The sequence below is a fragment of the Heliangelus exortis genome, chromosome 8 (genome assembly GCF_036169615.1).
Source record: "Heliangelus exortis chromosome 8, bHelExo1.hap1, whole genome shotgun sequence".
NCBI lineage: Eukaryota > Metazoa > Chordata > Aves > Apodiformes > Trochilidae > Heliangelus > Heliangelus exortis.
Window position 1 is genome coordinate 1,005,787 of NC_092429.1, and position 19,792 is coordinate 1,025,578.

Sequence of the window (19,792 nt, forward strand, 5' to 3'; positions counted from 1 at the left end):
CGTGGTGCCCTTGAAGAAGGCAGAGATAAAAGATTTGTTTCCAATGAGAATTCCTCTTTAAGCTTTTTGAGGGTATTGTCTAAAAGGTGAAGTATATACAGAGAAGGCTCTCTATATAAATAGCAGATACACGTGGCCGATAAAACATTTGTTAATAAAAATGTGTAACTACCCTAACACAAACAAGTCTGGGCTAACGAGGAGCAGCAATCAGGGTGTGTAAAATACAGAGTCCCAAAGCCCTGATAACCTCTGTGAGAGGGGATACAAACCTCAGTGAAACAAAAACTTCCTGCTCTGCAGTGAGTTGAGAAGAAGCAATCTGATTGCTAGATACCAGGCTTCCCAGGAGACAGGGAATAGACAGCATGGAGGAAAACTACAGTTCCTTGCCACAGATCCCTCCCACCATTTCCTCTGTAGGATGCTGCATCGTTTGAGCAGAAGAAAAAGGGAGAAAAGGCATTAAAACAAGAAATAACAAACTATTTCTTCTGGCTCCATAGCACTGGCAGCTTGCAAGGGGAGTGCTGCTTGGGCAGGTGATGGGATTCCTGCCCTCATGCTCTGCCTGCTGCTCCCAGCAGGAAACTCTGCCCAGCCCTCTGGAACCATCCAGCAAAGCCTGCAAAGGCTAAGGATGAATGATCCTTTCCCAGCCTAGAGATCCCACCTTCATTCCATGGTTTTCCCACCTCATCCTGCCTGGGGCTGACCTGGGCACTGTCCCTGGGGAGATGAGGGACCTGCTGCAGCTGGGCTTGTGGCCACCAGGCCAGAACCATCTGCCACCTGACAGAGAGGACACTTGGACCAACATTGCAAGCTCACCACTAACCCAATTTTCCTTCAGATTATTCCAATGTCTCACAACATTTTCAGACTTAAAAATGTTTCCTAACACCCAGCCTAAACCTCCCCTGGAGTAGCTTCCCTCCATTTCCTCTGGTCCTTCACATGCATTTTAAGACCTGTGCTCACCCTGGCAGATTCAGGAGGGAGTTTTGTTGCTCTTTAGGCAGCTCAGGGAAAGTCATTGTTCCAGGGTATTGCAAAACCTCATTCCATAACCCACTGTGGGTCATACCCTATGAACCAGAGTGTGCAGCCCTAAAAATAGCAAATACTCTTTTCGTTTGGCTGGGAAATGTTAATTGCTTTCCCTTTTTATTTACTTTATCTTAGATTTTTATCCTTTCACAAAACCCCTATTTGTTTCACTGACTTCAGAGTTTCAGTTTGTGAAATTGGGCAGAGCTAAAGCAAGACCACTGGAACTCATTAATTAAGGCCAAGGTCCTAACCAACACATTTCAGGGGCTTTTGCTACTCATCTTTTAACAAGAGATAAAGTGCTTATCACTCTCACAATAAAAAAAAAAATACAATAAAGCCACCTGAAAGTACTGAAAGACAACAGATTCCTCTTCAGACGCACCATGGGAAAAACTCCCAAAAGTGAATATGTCACAATACTTGAGATATTTGGGACAGCTTTGGCAGTGCCAGCCCCCTATGAGTGATGCTGACCTGCACCAGACACCTGGCAGCAAATCCAGAGGCAGATCCCAGGGTGTGTCCCAGGGATGAGGTGTGCCTCTGCCTGCCTTCACTCCAAACCTCCAGACACACCTTTGCCAACCCCACTCAGCCAGGAGAACAGGAAAAACCAAGCTGACCTTCAGAGAACACAAACGAAAAAAGCAAGGACAAAAAAGGTGTCCTGCAGCCCTCCCCATATCCATGGATCCATGGATCAACCACGGTAATGCCATTGCTGAAAAAACCCTTCCCCTTGCCACAAAGACCTTTATAGTTTAAGACTGTTGAAAGCATCTTTATGTTGGTGCCCCTGAAGAGCCCAGTCTGTATTTTTTCCTCCAGTGCCAAACCATTATGCCAAGACAAACCTGGGAGCCTGCACACTGAGCTGGCTCCCTGTGACCTCCCCTCTGAGGCTGCAGTCCCCAGGGAGCTGGCAGGAGGGCACAGACTGAGCACAAGGTGCTGCAGCAGCACCAAGGATGCTCCAGGACATTTTACTCTCTCCATTTACCTGCCCCCTGGCTCTCCTTTGATCAGTTCTGCTCAGTGCTTGCAAATAGCCCAGCTCTGCCTTTGGTGGGTAAAATGAGTCTGGTTGCTATTTAAAGATCCCATGAGAACAGAAAAAGAAAATCTCCACAGACAAAGCTTTTAGGTCTGTTCTGCCCAGCAAGGGTTAACAGACAATCCCATCCCTGCACCCTGAGGCAGAGGGGAAGTGCCTGACCTGACCTGAGCAGCACAGAAGCTCTGTGCAAGCTCCATGGGTGCTTCCAACTCTCCCCACCCACCCCTGCTTTCCTGGCCTCTCCAGAACCAGCACACTTGGTTGGTTTTTTGGTTGTTTGCTTTTCCCCCCTTTTACTTCTCGTTTCTGCTGAAGACCAGGATGATCTAGGTAATCTCTGGGTAAGAAACCACAACCTTCCCTTTCACCACATACAACCTGCAAACCAGATTTTCCTGTAGTAGGCAGCTGGTCCCATCACACCGAGCTGTCCTAACTGGTGTTTCCAAACAAAATTTTACAGGAAAAAAAAATTAATATTATGAGGGCATGACAGTGTTCAGAAAAGCTTTTGAAACCATGAAAGGCATTTCAGAACGATGTCTTACCAATATTTTTATCCTTTTCTTACACTAAGTGCTATTTCAAGCCCAAGTATCAGCCTGTGAAAAACCTGCATTTAGCTCTGTGCAGAATAAAGCCTCTGATAAAGCTGTGCTAAATACATAAGTTTTGGCAGCCTGATTCATATCTCATGCAAGTTAATGCAAGTTTTAATGATCTCAGGGAACCTTTGGATCAGGATCCAGTTTGTGTTCGTGATTCTGAAGGCACAAAGTGACTCATGATTTCCTGAATGGTTTCAGAAAAAGAATTGAGCCGTTGGGAAGTCCTTTTACCACCTTCCAGAATGAAGACATCATACACCCTGGCAAAAAAAACAAAAACCAGAAACAAAAAGCAAAATCCAGCAATAACAAAAAGGGGAGACAGGACTTCTCCTGGAGGAGCATCCTGTGTAGCTCAGATGAAATCAGCCAGGACTGCTGTACTGCTGGGTCACTGCTGTGCCTGCCTGAATGGCTGCAAGAGCTGCTTTCCCCTCTTGAACCACCCCTGAGCCACCCAGTTTGCCCAAGCTGAGAAAGGACAGGCTACAAAACATCTGGCTGGACCTGCAGGTCCTTTGCAGGGGCTTCTCAGAACCAAACCTCTGGCTGATGCTGGGACTTTCCCCTTGAGTTCTGCTCCTAACACCTGAACCCTGCCCAGCTTAATACACACAAGAACAGGGAATTCCATTCCACTTGCTGTGCCACGTGGTGGGCTCCTCACCCCGTGCAGTCCCCAGAGTAACTCCAAAAATAACTGGATTTACACTAAGAAAAGGGAGAAGAAAACAGTTCCTAGGTGTGATGAACATTCAGCACAAAATAGACATTTAGCAGCTTAATTGAGCCCTGGGTATATTCTATTAATGTGGTGCTGTATGAGCTCCAGCTGAAGTTGCTTTCCCCACTGCACTTCATTAAGGAGATGTTGGTCGAGGACCCTCAGAGCTACCATGAATAAATCTGGCTCCTGTTGATGTCATACATGAGACACTAAAATGTAAAATGAAGAAAATTTTCCTCCAGGAAATTAATTCCAAACTGATGAGTGGTATTGGAAAGGCCTGCCTTGCTTTCTCAGCATGTTTGTCTTTAAGGATTGGTGTTCAGAAATTATTTCCCTGTGTAAGTACCCAGGTTACTGCCTCATCCTGTCCCTGCTTGGCTGCTGGCAGTGTGTGTAGGAGAAGCTGTGAGGATGCAGCTCCAGTTTCTGCCCTGAGAAGAACACGACAGGGATTCTGACCCAGGATATTTCTGTAGGGTGGGTGTCAAACCAGCCAAAAACAGCTCCTCAAATGCTGCTGGGCCAGAGGAGGTGAAACCAGGGTGGGTTTGACCCCGGCAGGTGAGCTGGATCCCAGGTCTCACACCCACGGGAGTGGGGCCAGAGCCTCCTGGGGCTCCCAGCCCAGCCCTGGTGGCACCCGTGGCAATGAGCAGCAAAGCCAAGGGTCTGACACGGTGAGCTGGGCAAGGTGGGAGCTGCAGGAATAACCTCTGCTGTGCACACACACACTTAGCACCAACCCACAGGGCAACAAGTCAAAGCAGAACTTGTTCCGTCACAGTTTGGGAAGGGGAGTGAAAAGAGTGGAAATCTATGGAGACAAAAAGTGGGAGAGCAACCTTAAATTATGTTTAGTTGGAGACTGTTTTTGCTTTCAATAACAATACACCCGTCTCCAGAACAAAGTCATGATGTATCTCACTAATAAGCTTTTTCACTCACTAATTAATAATAAGCATTCCTCTTCTATCCACAGTTAAAGGGTGTCAGTAGGCACTACTCCATATTTTATTTCTACTTACATTTAAAATCCCTATTGTAATTCCATTAACTAAACAGTGCTGCTCCAGCTGAAGTGCTGGAAGCTTTTCTAAGGCAAACATCACGGGTGGCTTCCTCCCCACCTCATTCACATCCTACCACCTTGGCTTGAAACTCAGCACCTTCCCCTGCTGCTCCCACAGCTAATGAGTGTGCTTTCCCTTATACCTCTGGAGCCCTCTTGACTTCAATTAAATTATGGGGAGAGAAAGGGGCAGAATTTGACCTTCTGGGTATATCCAGATAGAAAGAACAAGCTGCGTGGTATCTTGGAGTCAGATCTCAGCATCTGGTCAAAAACTCCTTTCCAAAGATGAACTGCATTAGCCTGTGCAACAGACATCAGAGCAAACAGCTTCATGTGTTTTGATGTCGAGATGAGCTGCACACAATTTATTAGGAAACAAATAATCAGACTAAATTACAGTTAAGAGTTGAAAACAAGAGAAAATGCCTTAATATGAATAGATTTTCCCACTGTACCTTTCCCAAGAACCCTTCCTGTTCCTGTTCCTCCCTGGCTCAGGCAACGTGGTGCTGCAAAACCCTCCCCACGGCAGCAAACAGATCTGCAGCCTGAGGAAAGGTCTCCTCTCTTTTACATGCAGCTCCTCTCAAAAAGCCTTTCTCCCCAAGGCCCCAAATCTGGGAGGGTGAGGGGGTTGGTAGCTGATCCCTGCTGCTGTTGCTTGGCAAGAGCCCGTGCCTTGAGTGGGCACCGTGCTCCAGACATGGGCAGGGTGGGATCCAACATCTGCAGGTGGGTCTCACAGCAAGGCTTTGGCTGGGCTCTGCTCTCAGCTATAAATATGTAGTCCTCAGAATGTAGAGGTGAATCCAAAGTCACAGGGGGAAAAAAAGAAAGAGAGTTTCCATTTTTCTCTGTGTTTATTTAAAGCCTGGGAAAGCAGAAGGCCTCTCCCCTCCGGATGCCTTTGGGTGTCCCTGCAGGTACCTCACAGCTGCTGCAGACCCTCTCCCCTTGGAGCTGCCACTCCAGTCCTCACTCCCCTGCCCCAAAACCTTTGTGCTCACCCCCGGGACACTGAGCAGCTCCATGATGAGCAGCCCAGCCACCAAAGGTGACAGCTCCCAAAGCCAAGGACATTCCCCACCATCGGACGGGCTGAGGTGAGCTCTTCCAGAAGGAAGAGGAGATTTCAGTATGGAAGAGCATCCTAAGTTACTGTCCCAGGCAGAAAACTGGGTTTTTCCTCCCTCTAGTTTTGAACTGTCTCAAGAAGAAAATATTTATCAAGTGAGCTGGAAAAACTCAGTTCAGGGCCCAAAGTCTGGCAGATGTGCAAGCTCTCCCATGAGACCGAAGGACAGAGCAGGGCTGGGAAAGTCCTTGTGTGCCTGAAAACATCTACTTTTTAATGCATATTTTAGAAATTCTGGGTAAACCTGAAAAAGCAAGTACCCACCCTTAAGCATTTCCCATTTCACCCGTCCCAGCACAAATCACCCCACTCTACATCCTTCAGAGGGAACTGAGAAGCCCCAGGAGGTAAGATGAAGCCCCAGCACCACCCTGTGCTGAAAGTTTTACAAAGTCATAAAACTCATTAATGCTTTGAGTTCTCCTTGCTGAAAGTTTCCAGCTCCTCTACCATCATGAGAGTGGAGCAAACTCTGTGATCCCTGCAAATTCAACTTTTTATGCTTGTATTGAGATAAATCTATATATTTTTATACATATACAGAAATGCACACACATGAATTATGTGCCAGAGACAAAGGCCAGTAATAGGTTTTGCACTCCATGTTTAAGTGCTTTTTCCTAACCCCAAAGAAAGAAGCAGCCAAGTTCTCTAGTGCAAAGCAGATGGAGAAAGAGGATGGGTAAAAGCTCAGAGGTAGCTTCTGGAGATGATTTAATATTCAGACTTATCAGTTCATTAGAAAGATAATGATCACTCTTCCTTCTCCCTTGTCAACTATGAAGGGAACTGTATTTTAGGTAAGCATTTATTATGAAGAACAAATTCATTGTATTCTGTTAATCTTATATTTCTGTTAACACTGGTTGTGGTTTTTTCATGCTGCTCATCCCCAAGCCAGTGCACTCAGGCTAATGGACTAGAAAAATGCCAAGTATTTCAGAAAGGACACAATTCTCTTTGCCTTAAGGTTTCCCAGAGCTATTCTAAAGCTGTAAAAAACCTGGTCCCCTCATTGAAATAAAGGGAAGGACATACTAGATATGGAAAGTGCTCAAAATAGGATGAAAAGGACAGGCAAAGGTATAGACTTCTCTGTGAAGAGTCTCAAAGTAGGTCAGCCTATAAAAGAGATGAGTTGGGGGAAACATGACAGATATCCACCAGATCCCAGGGGGCTGGAGAAGATGGACCTGGAGCAGCTCCTCATCATCTCCAGTGCAATGAGCAGAGCTCCAAACAAAGCTGGTATCAGGGAATCATTTCTCTGTTCATCCTACCTCTCAGCTCCTCCCTAGGTGACCCCATAACTTGTGAAGATGAGTTCAGTGTGACTAGTCACAGCCAAATCTAGCAGAAGTAATTAAGATTTATTTAATCTCAGGCTAATCTGACAGCCAACACTGGTTAAAGCAGAAAAAACCTCATCCAGTTTACGGATGATATCCCAATTGCAGGAGCTGCACAGAGGAGATGCAAGCCCTGAGCAATACCTGCCTCCTGCCTCCACATCCAGCCCAGTTCCCCTCCCCAGGGTAGGGCAGTGCCAGAGCAGGAGGAGGGGCTGAGGATGGAGATGCCCACAACACTGAAAGGTGGAGAAAAAAACCCCACAACACAGCAGTGAAAAAGGGGATGCAGAGAGCCCAGGAGCACACTAAAGCACCAGACTCTGCCCCCGGGGTGCTTATTGAGCAGCAAAGGCAGTGATGGAGCAGCCAAAGCCAGCACCAGCCCCTGCCACCCAGGGAGCTCCAGGTGCCACAAACCAAGCAGCCCTGGCAGCCACTGCTCAACACACCCAGCCCACAGGCAGGGCCAGCACTGAACTGCACTGCAAACTGTTTTCTTGCCTGTACTTCCCACAAAGTCAGTTCAATTAAAGAATAACTGGGGATGAAAACCAACTATGCAACTCATTTTTGTTTGCTGATATTCCCCTCCACCTTGCAACTTCTCCCCACGGATGAAGATTGACTTTCTTGGTTCATTTGATACTGAAAGAGCCATTCCAAAACGAAGATGTCTTGGACAAGGACTAAACATGGCCTGACACTTTGCATCCCACCCATTTATGCTAACTCCATCCCCACAAAACCAGCAGTGATGATGAAGGGATGCCAGCAGCCCTCGTACTCTGACTGGCAGCTCCAGGAGCTTCATTTTTAACTTGTGGATGTGAACATCTTGTTGCTATTACGGCTGGAAATAATCATCCAGCAGCAGAGTGTTAATGACAGCCCATTAAAGCACTGCCTTTCCCCAGTAAGATGAAGACAGAGACATGGGTTAGCCCTGGGAAATCCATGGAAGTGTTGATTTGAATGGAGTTGCTGTGCACTCCTCCCTATTTCTGCAAGATCCCTGAAATGGGACTTAGCTAGGAAAAAACCCTCAGTGCTTAGAAAAACACAACTGTGGAACAAGGAATGAAGAACCCCCTATTTTGTAAACCTAGAAATATGTCTTACAAATCCATGAGTAGTAACTGAGGTTTGTTCTCAAATTCCATGCAGCCCACCCTTCCCAGATGGCACATCAGGCACAAGTCCCCACGGGGTTCAAGTCAGTGGCAGTCCACGGGGACACAGCTCTGACCCAAATCCTGGGTTCTGGGTGACACTTAGAAACCCCAAACCACAAGGGTGCATGGCTACAAATAGAGCACATCTGTGCCCCAGCATTCCTCACACAAACAGCCCCAGCCATTCTGGTAGGTACTTGGTAAAAGATACTGTTCAAAGTGTACATTTTGTCTCAGAGCTTCCATTGCTTCCCTTTCAGAAAGGAAAGGACTGATCTGTGCAACTCTGCCCATGGAAAGAAACATTCTGCTTTGCTGGGGAACTTGTAAGAAAACTACTAAACCTTGGAACATCAGTTATATCAAACATAACTGAGTTCCTGTGCTGTAATGCTTCATCTTCCTGCCCATCTGCAGGATTACAGATTTCTTCACTGATGAGACAACCAATGCATCTGCAGCAGGGATTTCAGAGGAGCCCAGACCTGAGTCCAGCCACACCTCCAGCTGCCTCCCAGCACCTGCCTGACCCTCTCCTCTCCTCTCCTCTCCTCTCCTCTCCTCTCCTCTCCTCTCCTCTCCTCTCCTCTCCTCTCCTCTCCTCTCCTCTCCTCTCCTCTCCTCTCCTCTCCTCTCCTCTCCTCTCCTCTCCTCTCCTCTCCTCTCCTCTCCTCTCCTCTCCTCTCCTCTCCTCTCCTCTCCTCTCCTCTCCTCTCCTCTCCCCACAAAGCCCTGCTGATCCCCATGGATCCTCACACCAGGCCATCTCCTTCCCTTCCTGCCACACGCCCATCAGGAGGGGACAGCCACAAAGCACAGGTGGCCACAAAAGCTCAGCAGATGATGCAGCTCACCCCCAGCTACCAGCATCCATGCTCAGGTCACCTCTCTGCCCTCTCTCCTGGGCTGGGTGCATCTACAGGGGGTGGCAGCACCTCCAGCCTCAGCCTCTGGCTATCCCATTGATGTCCAGCATGGATGAAGCCCCAACCTCCTCCTCCTCCTGCAAGGCATTACAAAGCCTTCCTGGTCCAAACCAAAAGGCTTTTGGGGTGTTATGCCACTGAGCAGGAATATCCAATGCAAAAATGAGTATTTCTCAGCAAAATCTGTTCAAGAGTAGTTCTGCTCTTCCATCCCCCTAAAGAACCCCTCACCCTTTATTTCACAATGCTCAGGAATTTGCCACCAGCCTCTCACTGCCCTTCATTCAGCCCATCATGGGGTGCTCTGGGAACTCCTGTATTCCCCACACCTCCCTGCAGGGTGTGGCAGGACACCTTCTGGGACAGGACTGGAAGCATGGGACATCACTGGGCAGGCAGGGAACACAGCTTCTTGTGCAGCTGCAGGAGCCTCCAAGTCTGCTGGCAAAAGGGCTGAACCTGAGGAGAAGTGTGCAAAGTCACAGCAAAGATGAGGAAGAGCTGCACAAGGCCAGACAAAAATAAATACCAGCACTCCTGGTGCTCCAAAGCACTTATCCATCAGTTGGCACCTACACATGGATGAGCTGCTGAGAACCACCAGTGGTTTCTAGAGACAGCTCCTGAATGGTTTGCAAGGCAGAGCAGGTTACACCTCAGGATATTTTTGCCAGGAGGGAAAGAAAAGAAAAAACATAAAAGAGACTATTTCATATTTGTGGTTCATCATCAATATCCAGCCTACAAAGATAAAACTGCATTATTACTGCAGAAGAGAGCACTGATGGATTTGGGGAAAAAATCCCTCGCCATATAAGGGCTGTGAACATTTTCCCACTTAAGACAACGTGTGGGATCATATTCACAGACACAGAAATATGTTCTGTTCCCTGACACCCACAGTCCTAGAGCACCGGGCTGAAGCGTTGGCAAGAATAAGAGCCATTTGTTAAGTACAAAAAATGTCTCACGTAATTAGAGAACTGCTGAAAGCTACCAATTTAGTACTCAGGCTTGGAAATTTTGGAATTTTTTATTGTAACAACAGCTAAAGCTTCAGGATGCCTGAGGTGGAAACTCCCAACAGGCACCAGACGGTTTGCTGGGTGCATCACATACCCCAGGCAAAATTAAACACGAGGTACAAAAAGATTTCAGCAACACCTTGAGCAGATTTTATGCTAATTGGGAAGTGAAGCTGCCCCCCAGGAGACCCTTCCTGAGGGGACAACACATTCCCCTCCCCAGCCTCATCCCTTTCTCCACCAGCTCCCCCAGGCTTCAGACCCATCCCCATGTTCCCCTCCTGGTGGGGTGATGCTCCAGCCTGCCCTTTGGGCAAGAGGAATGAGGACCATCAACATCTCACAAAGATCCACAAAGATCCCTTCATCTGGAGGGATGAAAAGCCTCTGCCCCAAGGATTCTTCCACGGTCAAACACTGAGAATGGCAACAAGGAGAAGATGGGAATGTGGGGTTGGAAGCAGAACATATGGCGTTTGCATGTGGGTTTTTTCATGTCTTTGAGAATAAAGTGAGGCGAGATTGAAGCAGGCAGAGACAGGGACTGCTGGGGTTTGAAGAGCTGGAGACAGAGCTCCTGGCCCTGCCAGAGCAACTGCTGCTGCCACCCCTTGCTCTGCCACAGGGACCTGCCAGCCATGGCTCTGCTCCTCAGCCCCAAAAAAGCACCAAGGCTCCCCATGACAGCTCCTCTCACCTCCTCACAACCCTTCTGAGGCCTCACAGATCGACTCCCACCAGGGCTCGGTCACCTTCCACCACAGCCACAACCCAGCACCTGCTGCAGATGACATGGCAGGTTGTGAGGAAGGGAGAGGCAGCCCTGGAGGTGGCCCCTGATGTGACACAAGTGAGGTATCGACCCAGGATGATGGTGGGTTCCTTGGGGCAGTCTCTGGAATGCCATCTTCCTCCAGACACCCCATCATCTTCCTTCTCCAATCTTCCCTAAGTCAATTGCAATGAAAATTTCATCAGCACAGAAGAAGACAAGCAACAGAGCAGTACTTTAAAACCAGGAGCTGAAAACCAATCCGAGTCTACCCAAGCTTTAAATTCCACTTGGTTCTCCACATCGGAGCAGCAGTCTCCAGGGAATGGAGCATCAGCTCTGTGACTCGAGGTCAGTCCCACAGCCCAGTGACTCCAACCAGTGCTGAGCAGCTCTGCTTCACTGCTCCCCGTGTCACACAGCAGGAACATGGCCTTCTGCTTATCAAAATGCACTCTGAGTACCGGGTTTGGTTTGTTTTTAATACCTGGAAGATTGCTCTATTGATTGCTCTATTTATAGCCCGTGTCATATCTTCCACGCATCAAACTTGAGCAATAAACTCAGCACCAGAGATTTTCACCAAGTCTGCCTTTACATCTTAAGCACCTCATTGACAAACCCAGTAAGGACTGACAGTTCCCAGGATGTAAAGCCCAGCGTTTGTTTCCCATCCACAGGAACCTGCTCAGCAAGCCCAGACCCCCAGAGCCCCCCTGGCTGCTCCCCACAGCTTGAGCACTGGACCTGAATGAAGGTGTTGCTGCCCTTCACCATGCTGAAGCAGAAGCTGAGTTTTTTCTGTCACTGCCTCCTGTGCTTTTAGAAGGTTAAACTTGCTCTCCTCAGATTTTCTTTTCCCCAGCTCTCATTTGCATTTCTTTTCCCCAGCAAAATATTTGGGGTGGGGGCATTTTCCTCCAGTAAGTTTCAGCTCCTGTAGCTATATATTCATTCACCCTCAGTACAAGGGAACTAAAGGATGAAGAATGTTCTCCTGATAAACAAGAGCAGCTCTCCTGAGCTCATGGCTTCCTTTCCTCCTTCATACCTTGATCCATTAACATTTTTCTCTCCCTCCACCTCACCAGAGCACCTCTCCAGCTGTAGGGATTTTATGCTCCGTTACTTCCCTAATTTTGCACTTGGCTACAGAGCTGCCAGCAGCAGCCTCTCCTCAGGGCTTTCAGATCTCTTACATGGAGCTGGACCCAGCTTAACCCACAGCTCCTTCCACATCTCCTTCCTCCTGGCCATCCCATCTCCCCACCTTCAGCTCCTCTATAACTTCACAGTGGATTCTAAGGATGCTTTAAGCAGGGCACACTAAAGGTGTGCAGCTGCCCAGTGAGGTTGCACAGCAAGCCCAGTAGGATTTATCTGCATCAACAAATTGCTGCATTCCCAAGAAAAAAAAAAAGATCTGACAAAAAGCTACCAGTTCTGAAAGCCTTGTCCCAGGATTTGATGCAATCTGCCGGCAAATTAAAGCCTACAGAAACCAGGCTAAAATTAGAGAGAGCTGAAAATCAAAGACACATGGTGGCTCTTACAAATCTTTAAATAGGGCTTAATACAACATTTGGGTGCTTGGTCTGTGTCCATCTTAGATCTACCAAAATCATTAAGATATTCTATCAATTAAATCATCATCCCTGATGATTTCAGGGACAGTTTCCTACACTGCACTTTGCAGGGTGCTCGGGATGGGCTTTCAGCCACTGCCCCAGCAGATTTGCAAAGTGCCTGTGGTGGGTCTGATGGCTTCACACACCTGATTACAGGGCAGGAGTTCCTCTGACACCAAAGCCACCAGCCCGAGCAGGGCTGCCTCCTGGGTGTCTCCAGGGACAAGCCAGCACTCCCACGTCACCCCCAGTGGGGCAGGGCAGGGGCTGCACCCCCTGGGTGTCCAGAAGGCTGCAATTCACCAGTTCTGAGGCACTGGGAAACCTCTGCTGCACATCTGTCCCCCAGCCCAGGCTCCTGGGCAGCAGCTCCAGGCACTGAGCAGCTGCTGGTCCCATCAGATGTGGGTTAATCCCTGGTTTCTGGGTCTCCAATGAAGTCCTTGCTCCGCTGGAGCTGCCATCCCTGGCGTCTCTGCTTTAAGAGCAAAGCACACAGCTGAAGCTTTGTAGGGATGCAGAAACCTCAGGAGCTGTTAATTCCTCATTAATCTGAAGTTTTGAGGCTTTAGCAGCGTGCACATTGCTGTCGTGAAATATTTCAGAGGTAATGGACAATCTTCCTTAGAAATCCCCTTCTGCAAGCAACTACAACTTAAAATGATTTTTTTAACAAATTCTTAAGGTGCTGTTCTAAAATCCTATGGGACCAAGGAGTGAAGAGTTTGGTCACAACCAGGCACCACCACTCCTTTTCATGGATTCCCACAAGTGTAGGAAGCACAGGTCCCACTGATCCCGAGCAGTGATGGCTGCTGTTACCTCAGCAACTGCAAAAATTGGTGTAATGAAAAGCCACTTTTTAAGTATTTCACATTATTTGGATAATGAAACACACAGAAAAGCTCCTCCTATGTGAGGCAATTTAAAAAATACATATTAAAAATACAGTTTTATCCAAGAAAAACTTTTACACAATACTGACAAAGGCTAACAGGACACACCAGGGAGTTTGATTATAAGATCACTGAATTAATATGGTCTTGAAATAAATCTCAGTAATTAATCCTGTTTGAAAAACCTTCTTTCACTGCAGCTGCACGGAAAGAAAAGCCCAGGACCTCCTCGGGAGGCTGCCTCCCTTCCCATCCCCATACCTGGCAGCTGAAGCAACATGAATATACCCCCCCCCTAAAAAAAAAAAAAAAAAAAAAAAATGTCATCTTTGCCAGGATGCACAATTTATTTATAATTACATGGATTCTGAAATCAGCTGTTCCTATGTCTTCAGCAAGTCTTGCTACTTCCAAAAAAGTGCCTGCAAGATGCGAGGTGGAGGTTGCCATGGCAAACATCCGTCCTCGGCCGAGTATCTGAGCGAGCAGATGTGAAACAGCAAAACCCCCCCGATTAAGTCACTTCTCCTGTCAGGTAACGAGGAGCAAAACGCTTCATATCTCATCTGCTCCTGAGGATTATAATGACTCAGAACACCTGAGGTTAGAGCCAGGAACGGCACGTGGACGGAGTTTTTAGGGGAAAATCACGGATGTGCAGGAGCAGAACGCAGGGGTTTAACGGGGGTGATGGGCACACGAAACCACCCAGCAGAAGGGTCGGTTTTCCTCCCCGAAAACCCAGGAACTTCCAGCGCTGCTGCTGTGACGGGCGCGACCCTCCCCTGCTCCAGCCTCCCCGCAATAACCCGCAAACAAACCCGGCCGGCCCCGCCGAGCCCTCGCCGCTGTCCCCCGGGCGATGCCGGATCCGGGAGGGGCTCAGGGCGCCCGTGCCCGCGGCCCAGCCCCTTGCCCGAGCGTGGGGAAGGAGCCGGGATGAGCTCATTGCCGGGGCCAGGAGCTCTCCCGAAACCCGGGCACACGTCCCCACCCCCAGCACCCCGAAGCCTTCCTCGCAGACTGAACGCGGGGCTGTGGCAGCAGGGGGTGACCGCACCGGAGCCGCACGGCTGGTGACACCCGGCGATGTCCCCGCATCGCCCCGCGGCTCCCGAGGGGCTTCAGGGGGAGGGGGGGAGGAAAATCCAGGGGCGGATACGCGGATGGTGGCGGAGCGGTGCCCGGCGGTTTCCCCGGGCGGCGGGATGAGGGAACGGGGGCGGACGCCCCCGGAGCTGCCCCCCACACCCACCCCTCGGCCGGGGAGCAGGAGGGGGGGGTGGTCCCGGTGCTGCCCCGCCGGGAGTCCCCGCCGCACCCCCCGGCCGCTCCTTTGTCCTCGGCGGAGGCTCCGCCGCGCCCCCCCGCTCCCTCCCCGCGCTCCGCGGCCGCGCAGCCCGGCCCGCCGGCAGCATCCCGCTCCGGGGGGTGGGCGTGGGCAGCGCTGCGGGGGGTAGCGCGGCTGGTACCCCCCGGGACACCCCCCCACATCCGCACCCGACCCCCCGGCCCGGCTGTACTCACGGTGCAAGCGGGAACGCGCGTCCATGCGGGGCCGAGCCGCGGTGCGGGGGCGCGGAGCCTGCGGGGGCGCGGAGGGGCTGCCCGCGCCCGCGGCTGCCCGGCCCCTCCGCGCAAGACCCGCCTCCGCGCGGGCGGTGTCCGGGATCACGGCGGTGGCGGTGGTGGCGGCGGGGCGGGTCCCGCTGCGCGCCCGCGCTGCGCTCCGCAGCGGCGTAGGGGAGGGCGGAGCGGGGCGGAGGTGGTGGTGGGGGGAGGTCCCGCGGACACGCCCTCCCCGCGGAGCGGTGCGGAGTGGTGTGCGCAGGCGGTGTCGCCCATCCCCGCCCCGTCGTGGCGGCCGGAGCATCCCCGGCGGGACCGGGACATCCCCGCGCTGCCGGGGAGACGTCAAAAAAAGCCACGGGTGATGTGTGCCCAGGAGCCATCGGATCCTGGGATCATTTGGGTTGGGAAAGAGCTTTGGGATCACTGAGTCCAAGCCTTCCCCCAGCAGTGCCAAGGCCACCCCTGCCCCATGTCCCTCATCCCCACATCTCCAGGGCTCTGAAACCCCTCCAGGGATGATGGGGACTCCAGCCCTGCCCTGGGCAGCCTGGGCCAGGCCCTGACAACCCTTTCCAGGGAGAAATTCTTCCCCAGCTCCAACCTAAACCTCCCCTGGCACCACTTGAGTTGTGCCAAAAGTTCCTCTTGTCCCATCCCTTGTTCCTTGGGAGCAGAGCCCGACCCCCCCTGGCTCCAACCTCCTCTCAGGGGGTTGCAGAGAGCCAGAAGCTCTCCCCTCAGCATCCTCTGATCCAGGATCAGCACCCCCAGCTCCATTCCCTTCTCTGGACACTCTCCAGCCCCTCTTCCCTTTTGACAAGTTGCAGGGTCTGGGGACCAGTGGTGGGGCCTTGCAGATGGGGATGTACTGGGAGATGGCTCAGCATCCCCAGCACTGGGATGTCCCAGGCCACACCACTTAAAGGGTGTGGGTGATGCTGGGCATGCCCATGGGTGGGGGTGTCCTTCATCACCCCCACTGGGTGGAGGCTGTCTCCCATCACCTGCCCGTGGGTGGCAAGAAAGCTCTTGGCAGCTGCCTGTGCCAGTCATGCACAGAACATCAGGGGCCCCAAATCACAGCTGAACTTACACCCCAATTCCCTTAGTGTTACACAAGTGTCAGAGTGGTTTCACTTCCAAGGACTCCTGAGGAGACATCAAAACCAAGGTAAAGAAAGAGCACGGTAGATCAGAGCACATCCCTCAGACTCATGACCCTGAAATAAAGTTATTTTTTCTTCTTATTTTTAAGAGATCTGTAATATATATCAAAAGAACAGATATTAAGGATACTGCTTCCTATATTTAATAAATGGTGATGTTACACAGCCTGGGAAATTTTCCCTGTAGAAGCCCTGGTATATTTTTTTCCCCTTCTAGTTCTACTAAGTCCTCTCAAGTGCTTCTTTCTATATTCACAGCCAACAAAAATCTCCATTTTTGGAGGCTTTAATTTTGAGTTTGAGAAGAGCAGATGAGTCATGGGCTGTGGTGGTAGAGATGGATGCTGATTTTCAGGTCACCTGCTGAGTAGGCCTCAGTGCATGGCAACTAAAAGTTCAGCTGGGTGCTCTGAGGTGGGAACAGAGGTTCTGGTTGGGTGTGTGAGGGACCTGTAGTGCAGCGTCTGGCATAAAATGGCCAGAAGTTCAGAAAAAAAGAAAAAAACTATCAATAATGGGGCTTCTTCTTGGGGGGGGAAACCAGAGATGGGATGGGATGGGATGGGATGGGATGGGATGGGATGGGATGGGATGGGATGGGATGGGATGGGATGGGCAGGAACGTCCCTGAGTAGGTCAGGAGTCAGCACGGCCACCATCAGTGACACTGTCACCCTGCTCCTGGTCTTCCCATGAACAGAAAGACAAATGTGCAGCAGGTGCTGAGCCATTTTCTGGCATTTTGAAGAAAAAGACTCTGAGCACTCTTGAATGGATGGAAAAAGGAATGGCAAGTGATGGGAGCACGGCAGGGGGACAGTCAGAAGAAGGAGCAGGTTACAGGAAGGGACTTGACCTGGATGTCCTGTGTGGTGGTGATGTCCTGATGAGCTAGTGAGGCTTTGGCCAGGGCTGATGTTACAAGAGGAGGGGGTGACCAAGCAGGGATGGGTGCTGAGGGATTGGGGAACTCCCTGGGATGGCTTTGGATATTTGTGGTGGGTCAAAAATGGAAAGGATAATGGCTCAGCAAGGGAAGAAGCTAACTTTGCTGCAGTGTATGGCATCAGCAGGCTACAACGTCACAACTTACCACACTTTTTCAAACTGTATCAACTCATTTCTTCTCCTTAATAATGAAATTATTTCATTTAGGTTACCCAGAAGCACTTTAAAAACCTGTGATACGATCTAATGACCTGGCACCTGAAACTGCTTGCTCTTCCCTACCTGGAGAGTTCAAACACCTCCAGGGGGGTGGGGGCACAGGGGCCTTGGGGACCCTTAGCTGTGTCCCCTCCCATCAGAAGGGGCTCCAGAGCCAGGCCAGAGCAGTGCCGAGGTTTGTTGGGCACTTCTTAATTTCCTGATGTTGCAATCGCTCGCAGATTAAATCTATTTTAAATGTCCCTCTTGGTGGCAGGGTGTGGGGGCTGCTGGGACACCCCAGACTGGCCACAGGGCCAGGACTGGGGCAGAAGAACCCTTCATCCTCTCCCTTCCGTTTTGTTTCCCTCTGTACCTGCCTGCCAAGGCAACAACCTGGGCTAAGGGGGTGCACAAAAGCCTTTGCTGCTGTTTAAATTCCAGCCTGGGGAAGGCTGAGCTCTTTAGGTCTATCCGGCAAAAAAAGTATTGAAACGTCTGCTTCAAACCTAATTACAGCTGTCTCTCAGCTCCCTAATTTCATCTCTAAATTTGCCACAACTCATGCATGACTTTCCCTCCCGGAGCCTCCCGTGTGAAGAGCAGATGAAGGTCATCCCCAGCCCCTGCTCACATGGGGAACGGGGGCTTGCTGCCCCGCAGAGGCTTCCCGGGGGGGCTCTCAGGGCAAAGCCGGTGCCTGCCAGGTTTATTCCTGCCCCTGCCAGCCCAGCCCAGGCCCTCTGAGCGTTCCCCTTCCCTCTTTTTGCTGCAGTGGGCTCTGCAGGCAGCGTGGCTCCGGCAGGCAGTGCCGCTGCAGCAGGAGCCGAGCCTGCCGCTGACAAACCGGGTTTGTTCCCTGCTCCACAGCCCCCTCACCTTCCAGGTGCCCCGGTCCTTCCCACCGCTGAAATTCCACCCCGCATCACCTAGGGGAGGTGGGAAGGAGGAGCTGCCCCTCCACGGGGGGGTTTCCAGCCTCAGAATGCTGCTGGTCCCAACAGGAGAGAGAAAACTGGGGATAAATGACAGTGCTGCACCAGCTCCGGGCTGAGGTGGCAGCTGGGGGGGCAAGGAGGGACAGGGGGTCCCTTGGTGCTGGGGGGGGCAAAACAGCCCCAGGGGAGTTTTGGACAAAACTGGACAAAACAGTCCCAGAAAACAGCCCAGGGAGGAGTGCCAGGGAGGAGGAGCTGGTGGCAGGACCACCACGTGTGGCAGAACGCATCCCAGAGGGATTATTTCTTCCTGTACCTGAGCAATGCAAACCATCCCCCAGGTGTGCTCCTCCATCCAGGTTCCCTGGGACCTTCCCTCTGGATTGCCATGTCCTGGGGAGCTCATTTTCACACTCAGGACTCTGTTCACAACAGAGCTTCCCTCACTTGTACAACCCCCACGTTTCCTCCCCAACATCCTCTTATTACTCCCAGGTACCAGAAATGCTCTGCACCCTTCCCGGGGCTCCAGGCCTTAGGAAACCCACTCTGCTTTTCTGGAGCAGTTGCAGGGCACAGACCTCCCCTTCCCGGCAGGACCCAGCACTCCCAGGGCCCTGGGCTGGCCAGGAGGAGAAGCCCCAGCAGCAGAAGGCAGCTGCAGCCTGGCAGGCTCCCAGTCCAGCAGCACGGGGAAATCTCAACAAAATGAAGCAGCCATTTCTGTTCTGGTTTATTACTTTCTCAGGATGATGGTTTTGCAGCAGGAATGATATTGGTGGCAATGAAATGGGAACGTGGCAAATGGCTGTGCAGTTACCAAAACCCTGAGCCTTGTTTTGGTGTTTAATCAACCACAAAACAATCGATTATTTGCAGATATTTAATGCCATTTCCCTTCCCTGAATCTATCATCAGCACAGCAGAGAGAGCAGCTCTGGGCTCTGCCTTGGCCAAGCCCACGGATGTCCCTCAGAGACTTCAATGGGTGGATCTGCTGCACCCTGAGGAAAGCAAAATACCTGATCCAGGTTGGGCATCACACCCAGATGGAGGGAAATGCCCTGCCCATGCCAGACCCAGGGAATTCACTCTCCAGGAGCTCCAGGGGGTTGTGCACAGGGGTTAGTCCAAAGCCACTCACCCCTCTATTGGTATTTTTGACTAGGGAAGGTCTCTACCTGCCTGCTCCAGGGGGTCACTGCATGATGAGGACACTGGGTGCTGCCAGACCTTACTGATTTAATTTGTTTAAACTCTGCTGGAAGGGTTGGAGGTTGGTGGGAGCAGCTCTTGGCAGGGGTAGCACCCAGCCCACCAGCACATGGCTCCCCGTGCCCACAGCCCACCTGCATCCCCATCTCTCACACTGAGTAAACTCCCATGTTTCTTTTTTTTTTTTTTTTTTTTTTGGGTCTAATACCCTCTTAGCATTTAAAAATAGAGCTGTTACTAAGCGATGGCAGGAAGCAGAAAGCAAAGCCTATGGAGGCTCAGTTCTCTGAACAGGTATTTTTCCCCAGCCCAAGTACTGCAAACGT

At 51.0% G+C, this 19,792-nt stretch overlaps 1 protein-coding gene across 10 annotated transcripts in view; it reads right to left on the reverse strand.

Moving 5' to 3' along the window:
* LRRC7 (leucine rich repeat containing 7) overlaps nt 1–19,792 on the reverse strand; it is a 143,070-nt gene that overhangs the window by 107,690 nt on the left and 15,588 nt on the right. For 9 of the 10 annotated variants that reach the window (XR_011726985.1, XM_071749853.1, XM_071749851.1 and 6 more), the window contains exon 1: nt 14,957–15,313. The exons of the other annotated variant lie outside the window; for it this stretch is intronic. Coding sequence is in view for 8 of the 9 variants with exons in the window: in XM_071749853.1 (XP_071605954.1) it covers nt 14,957–15,302 (346 nt within the window). In the remaining variant the exon portion in view is untranslated. Of the gene's footprint in view, nt 1–14,956; nt 15,314–19,792 lie in introns of those variants that run through there. 10 annotated transcript variants of the gene reach the window in all.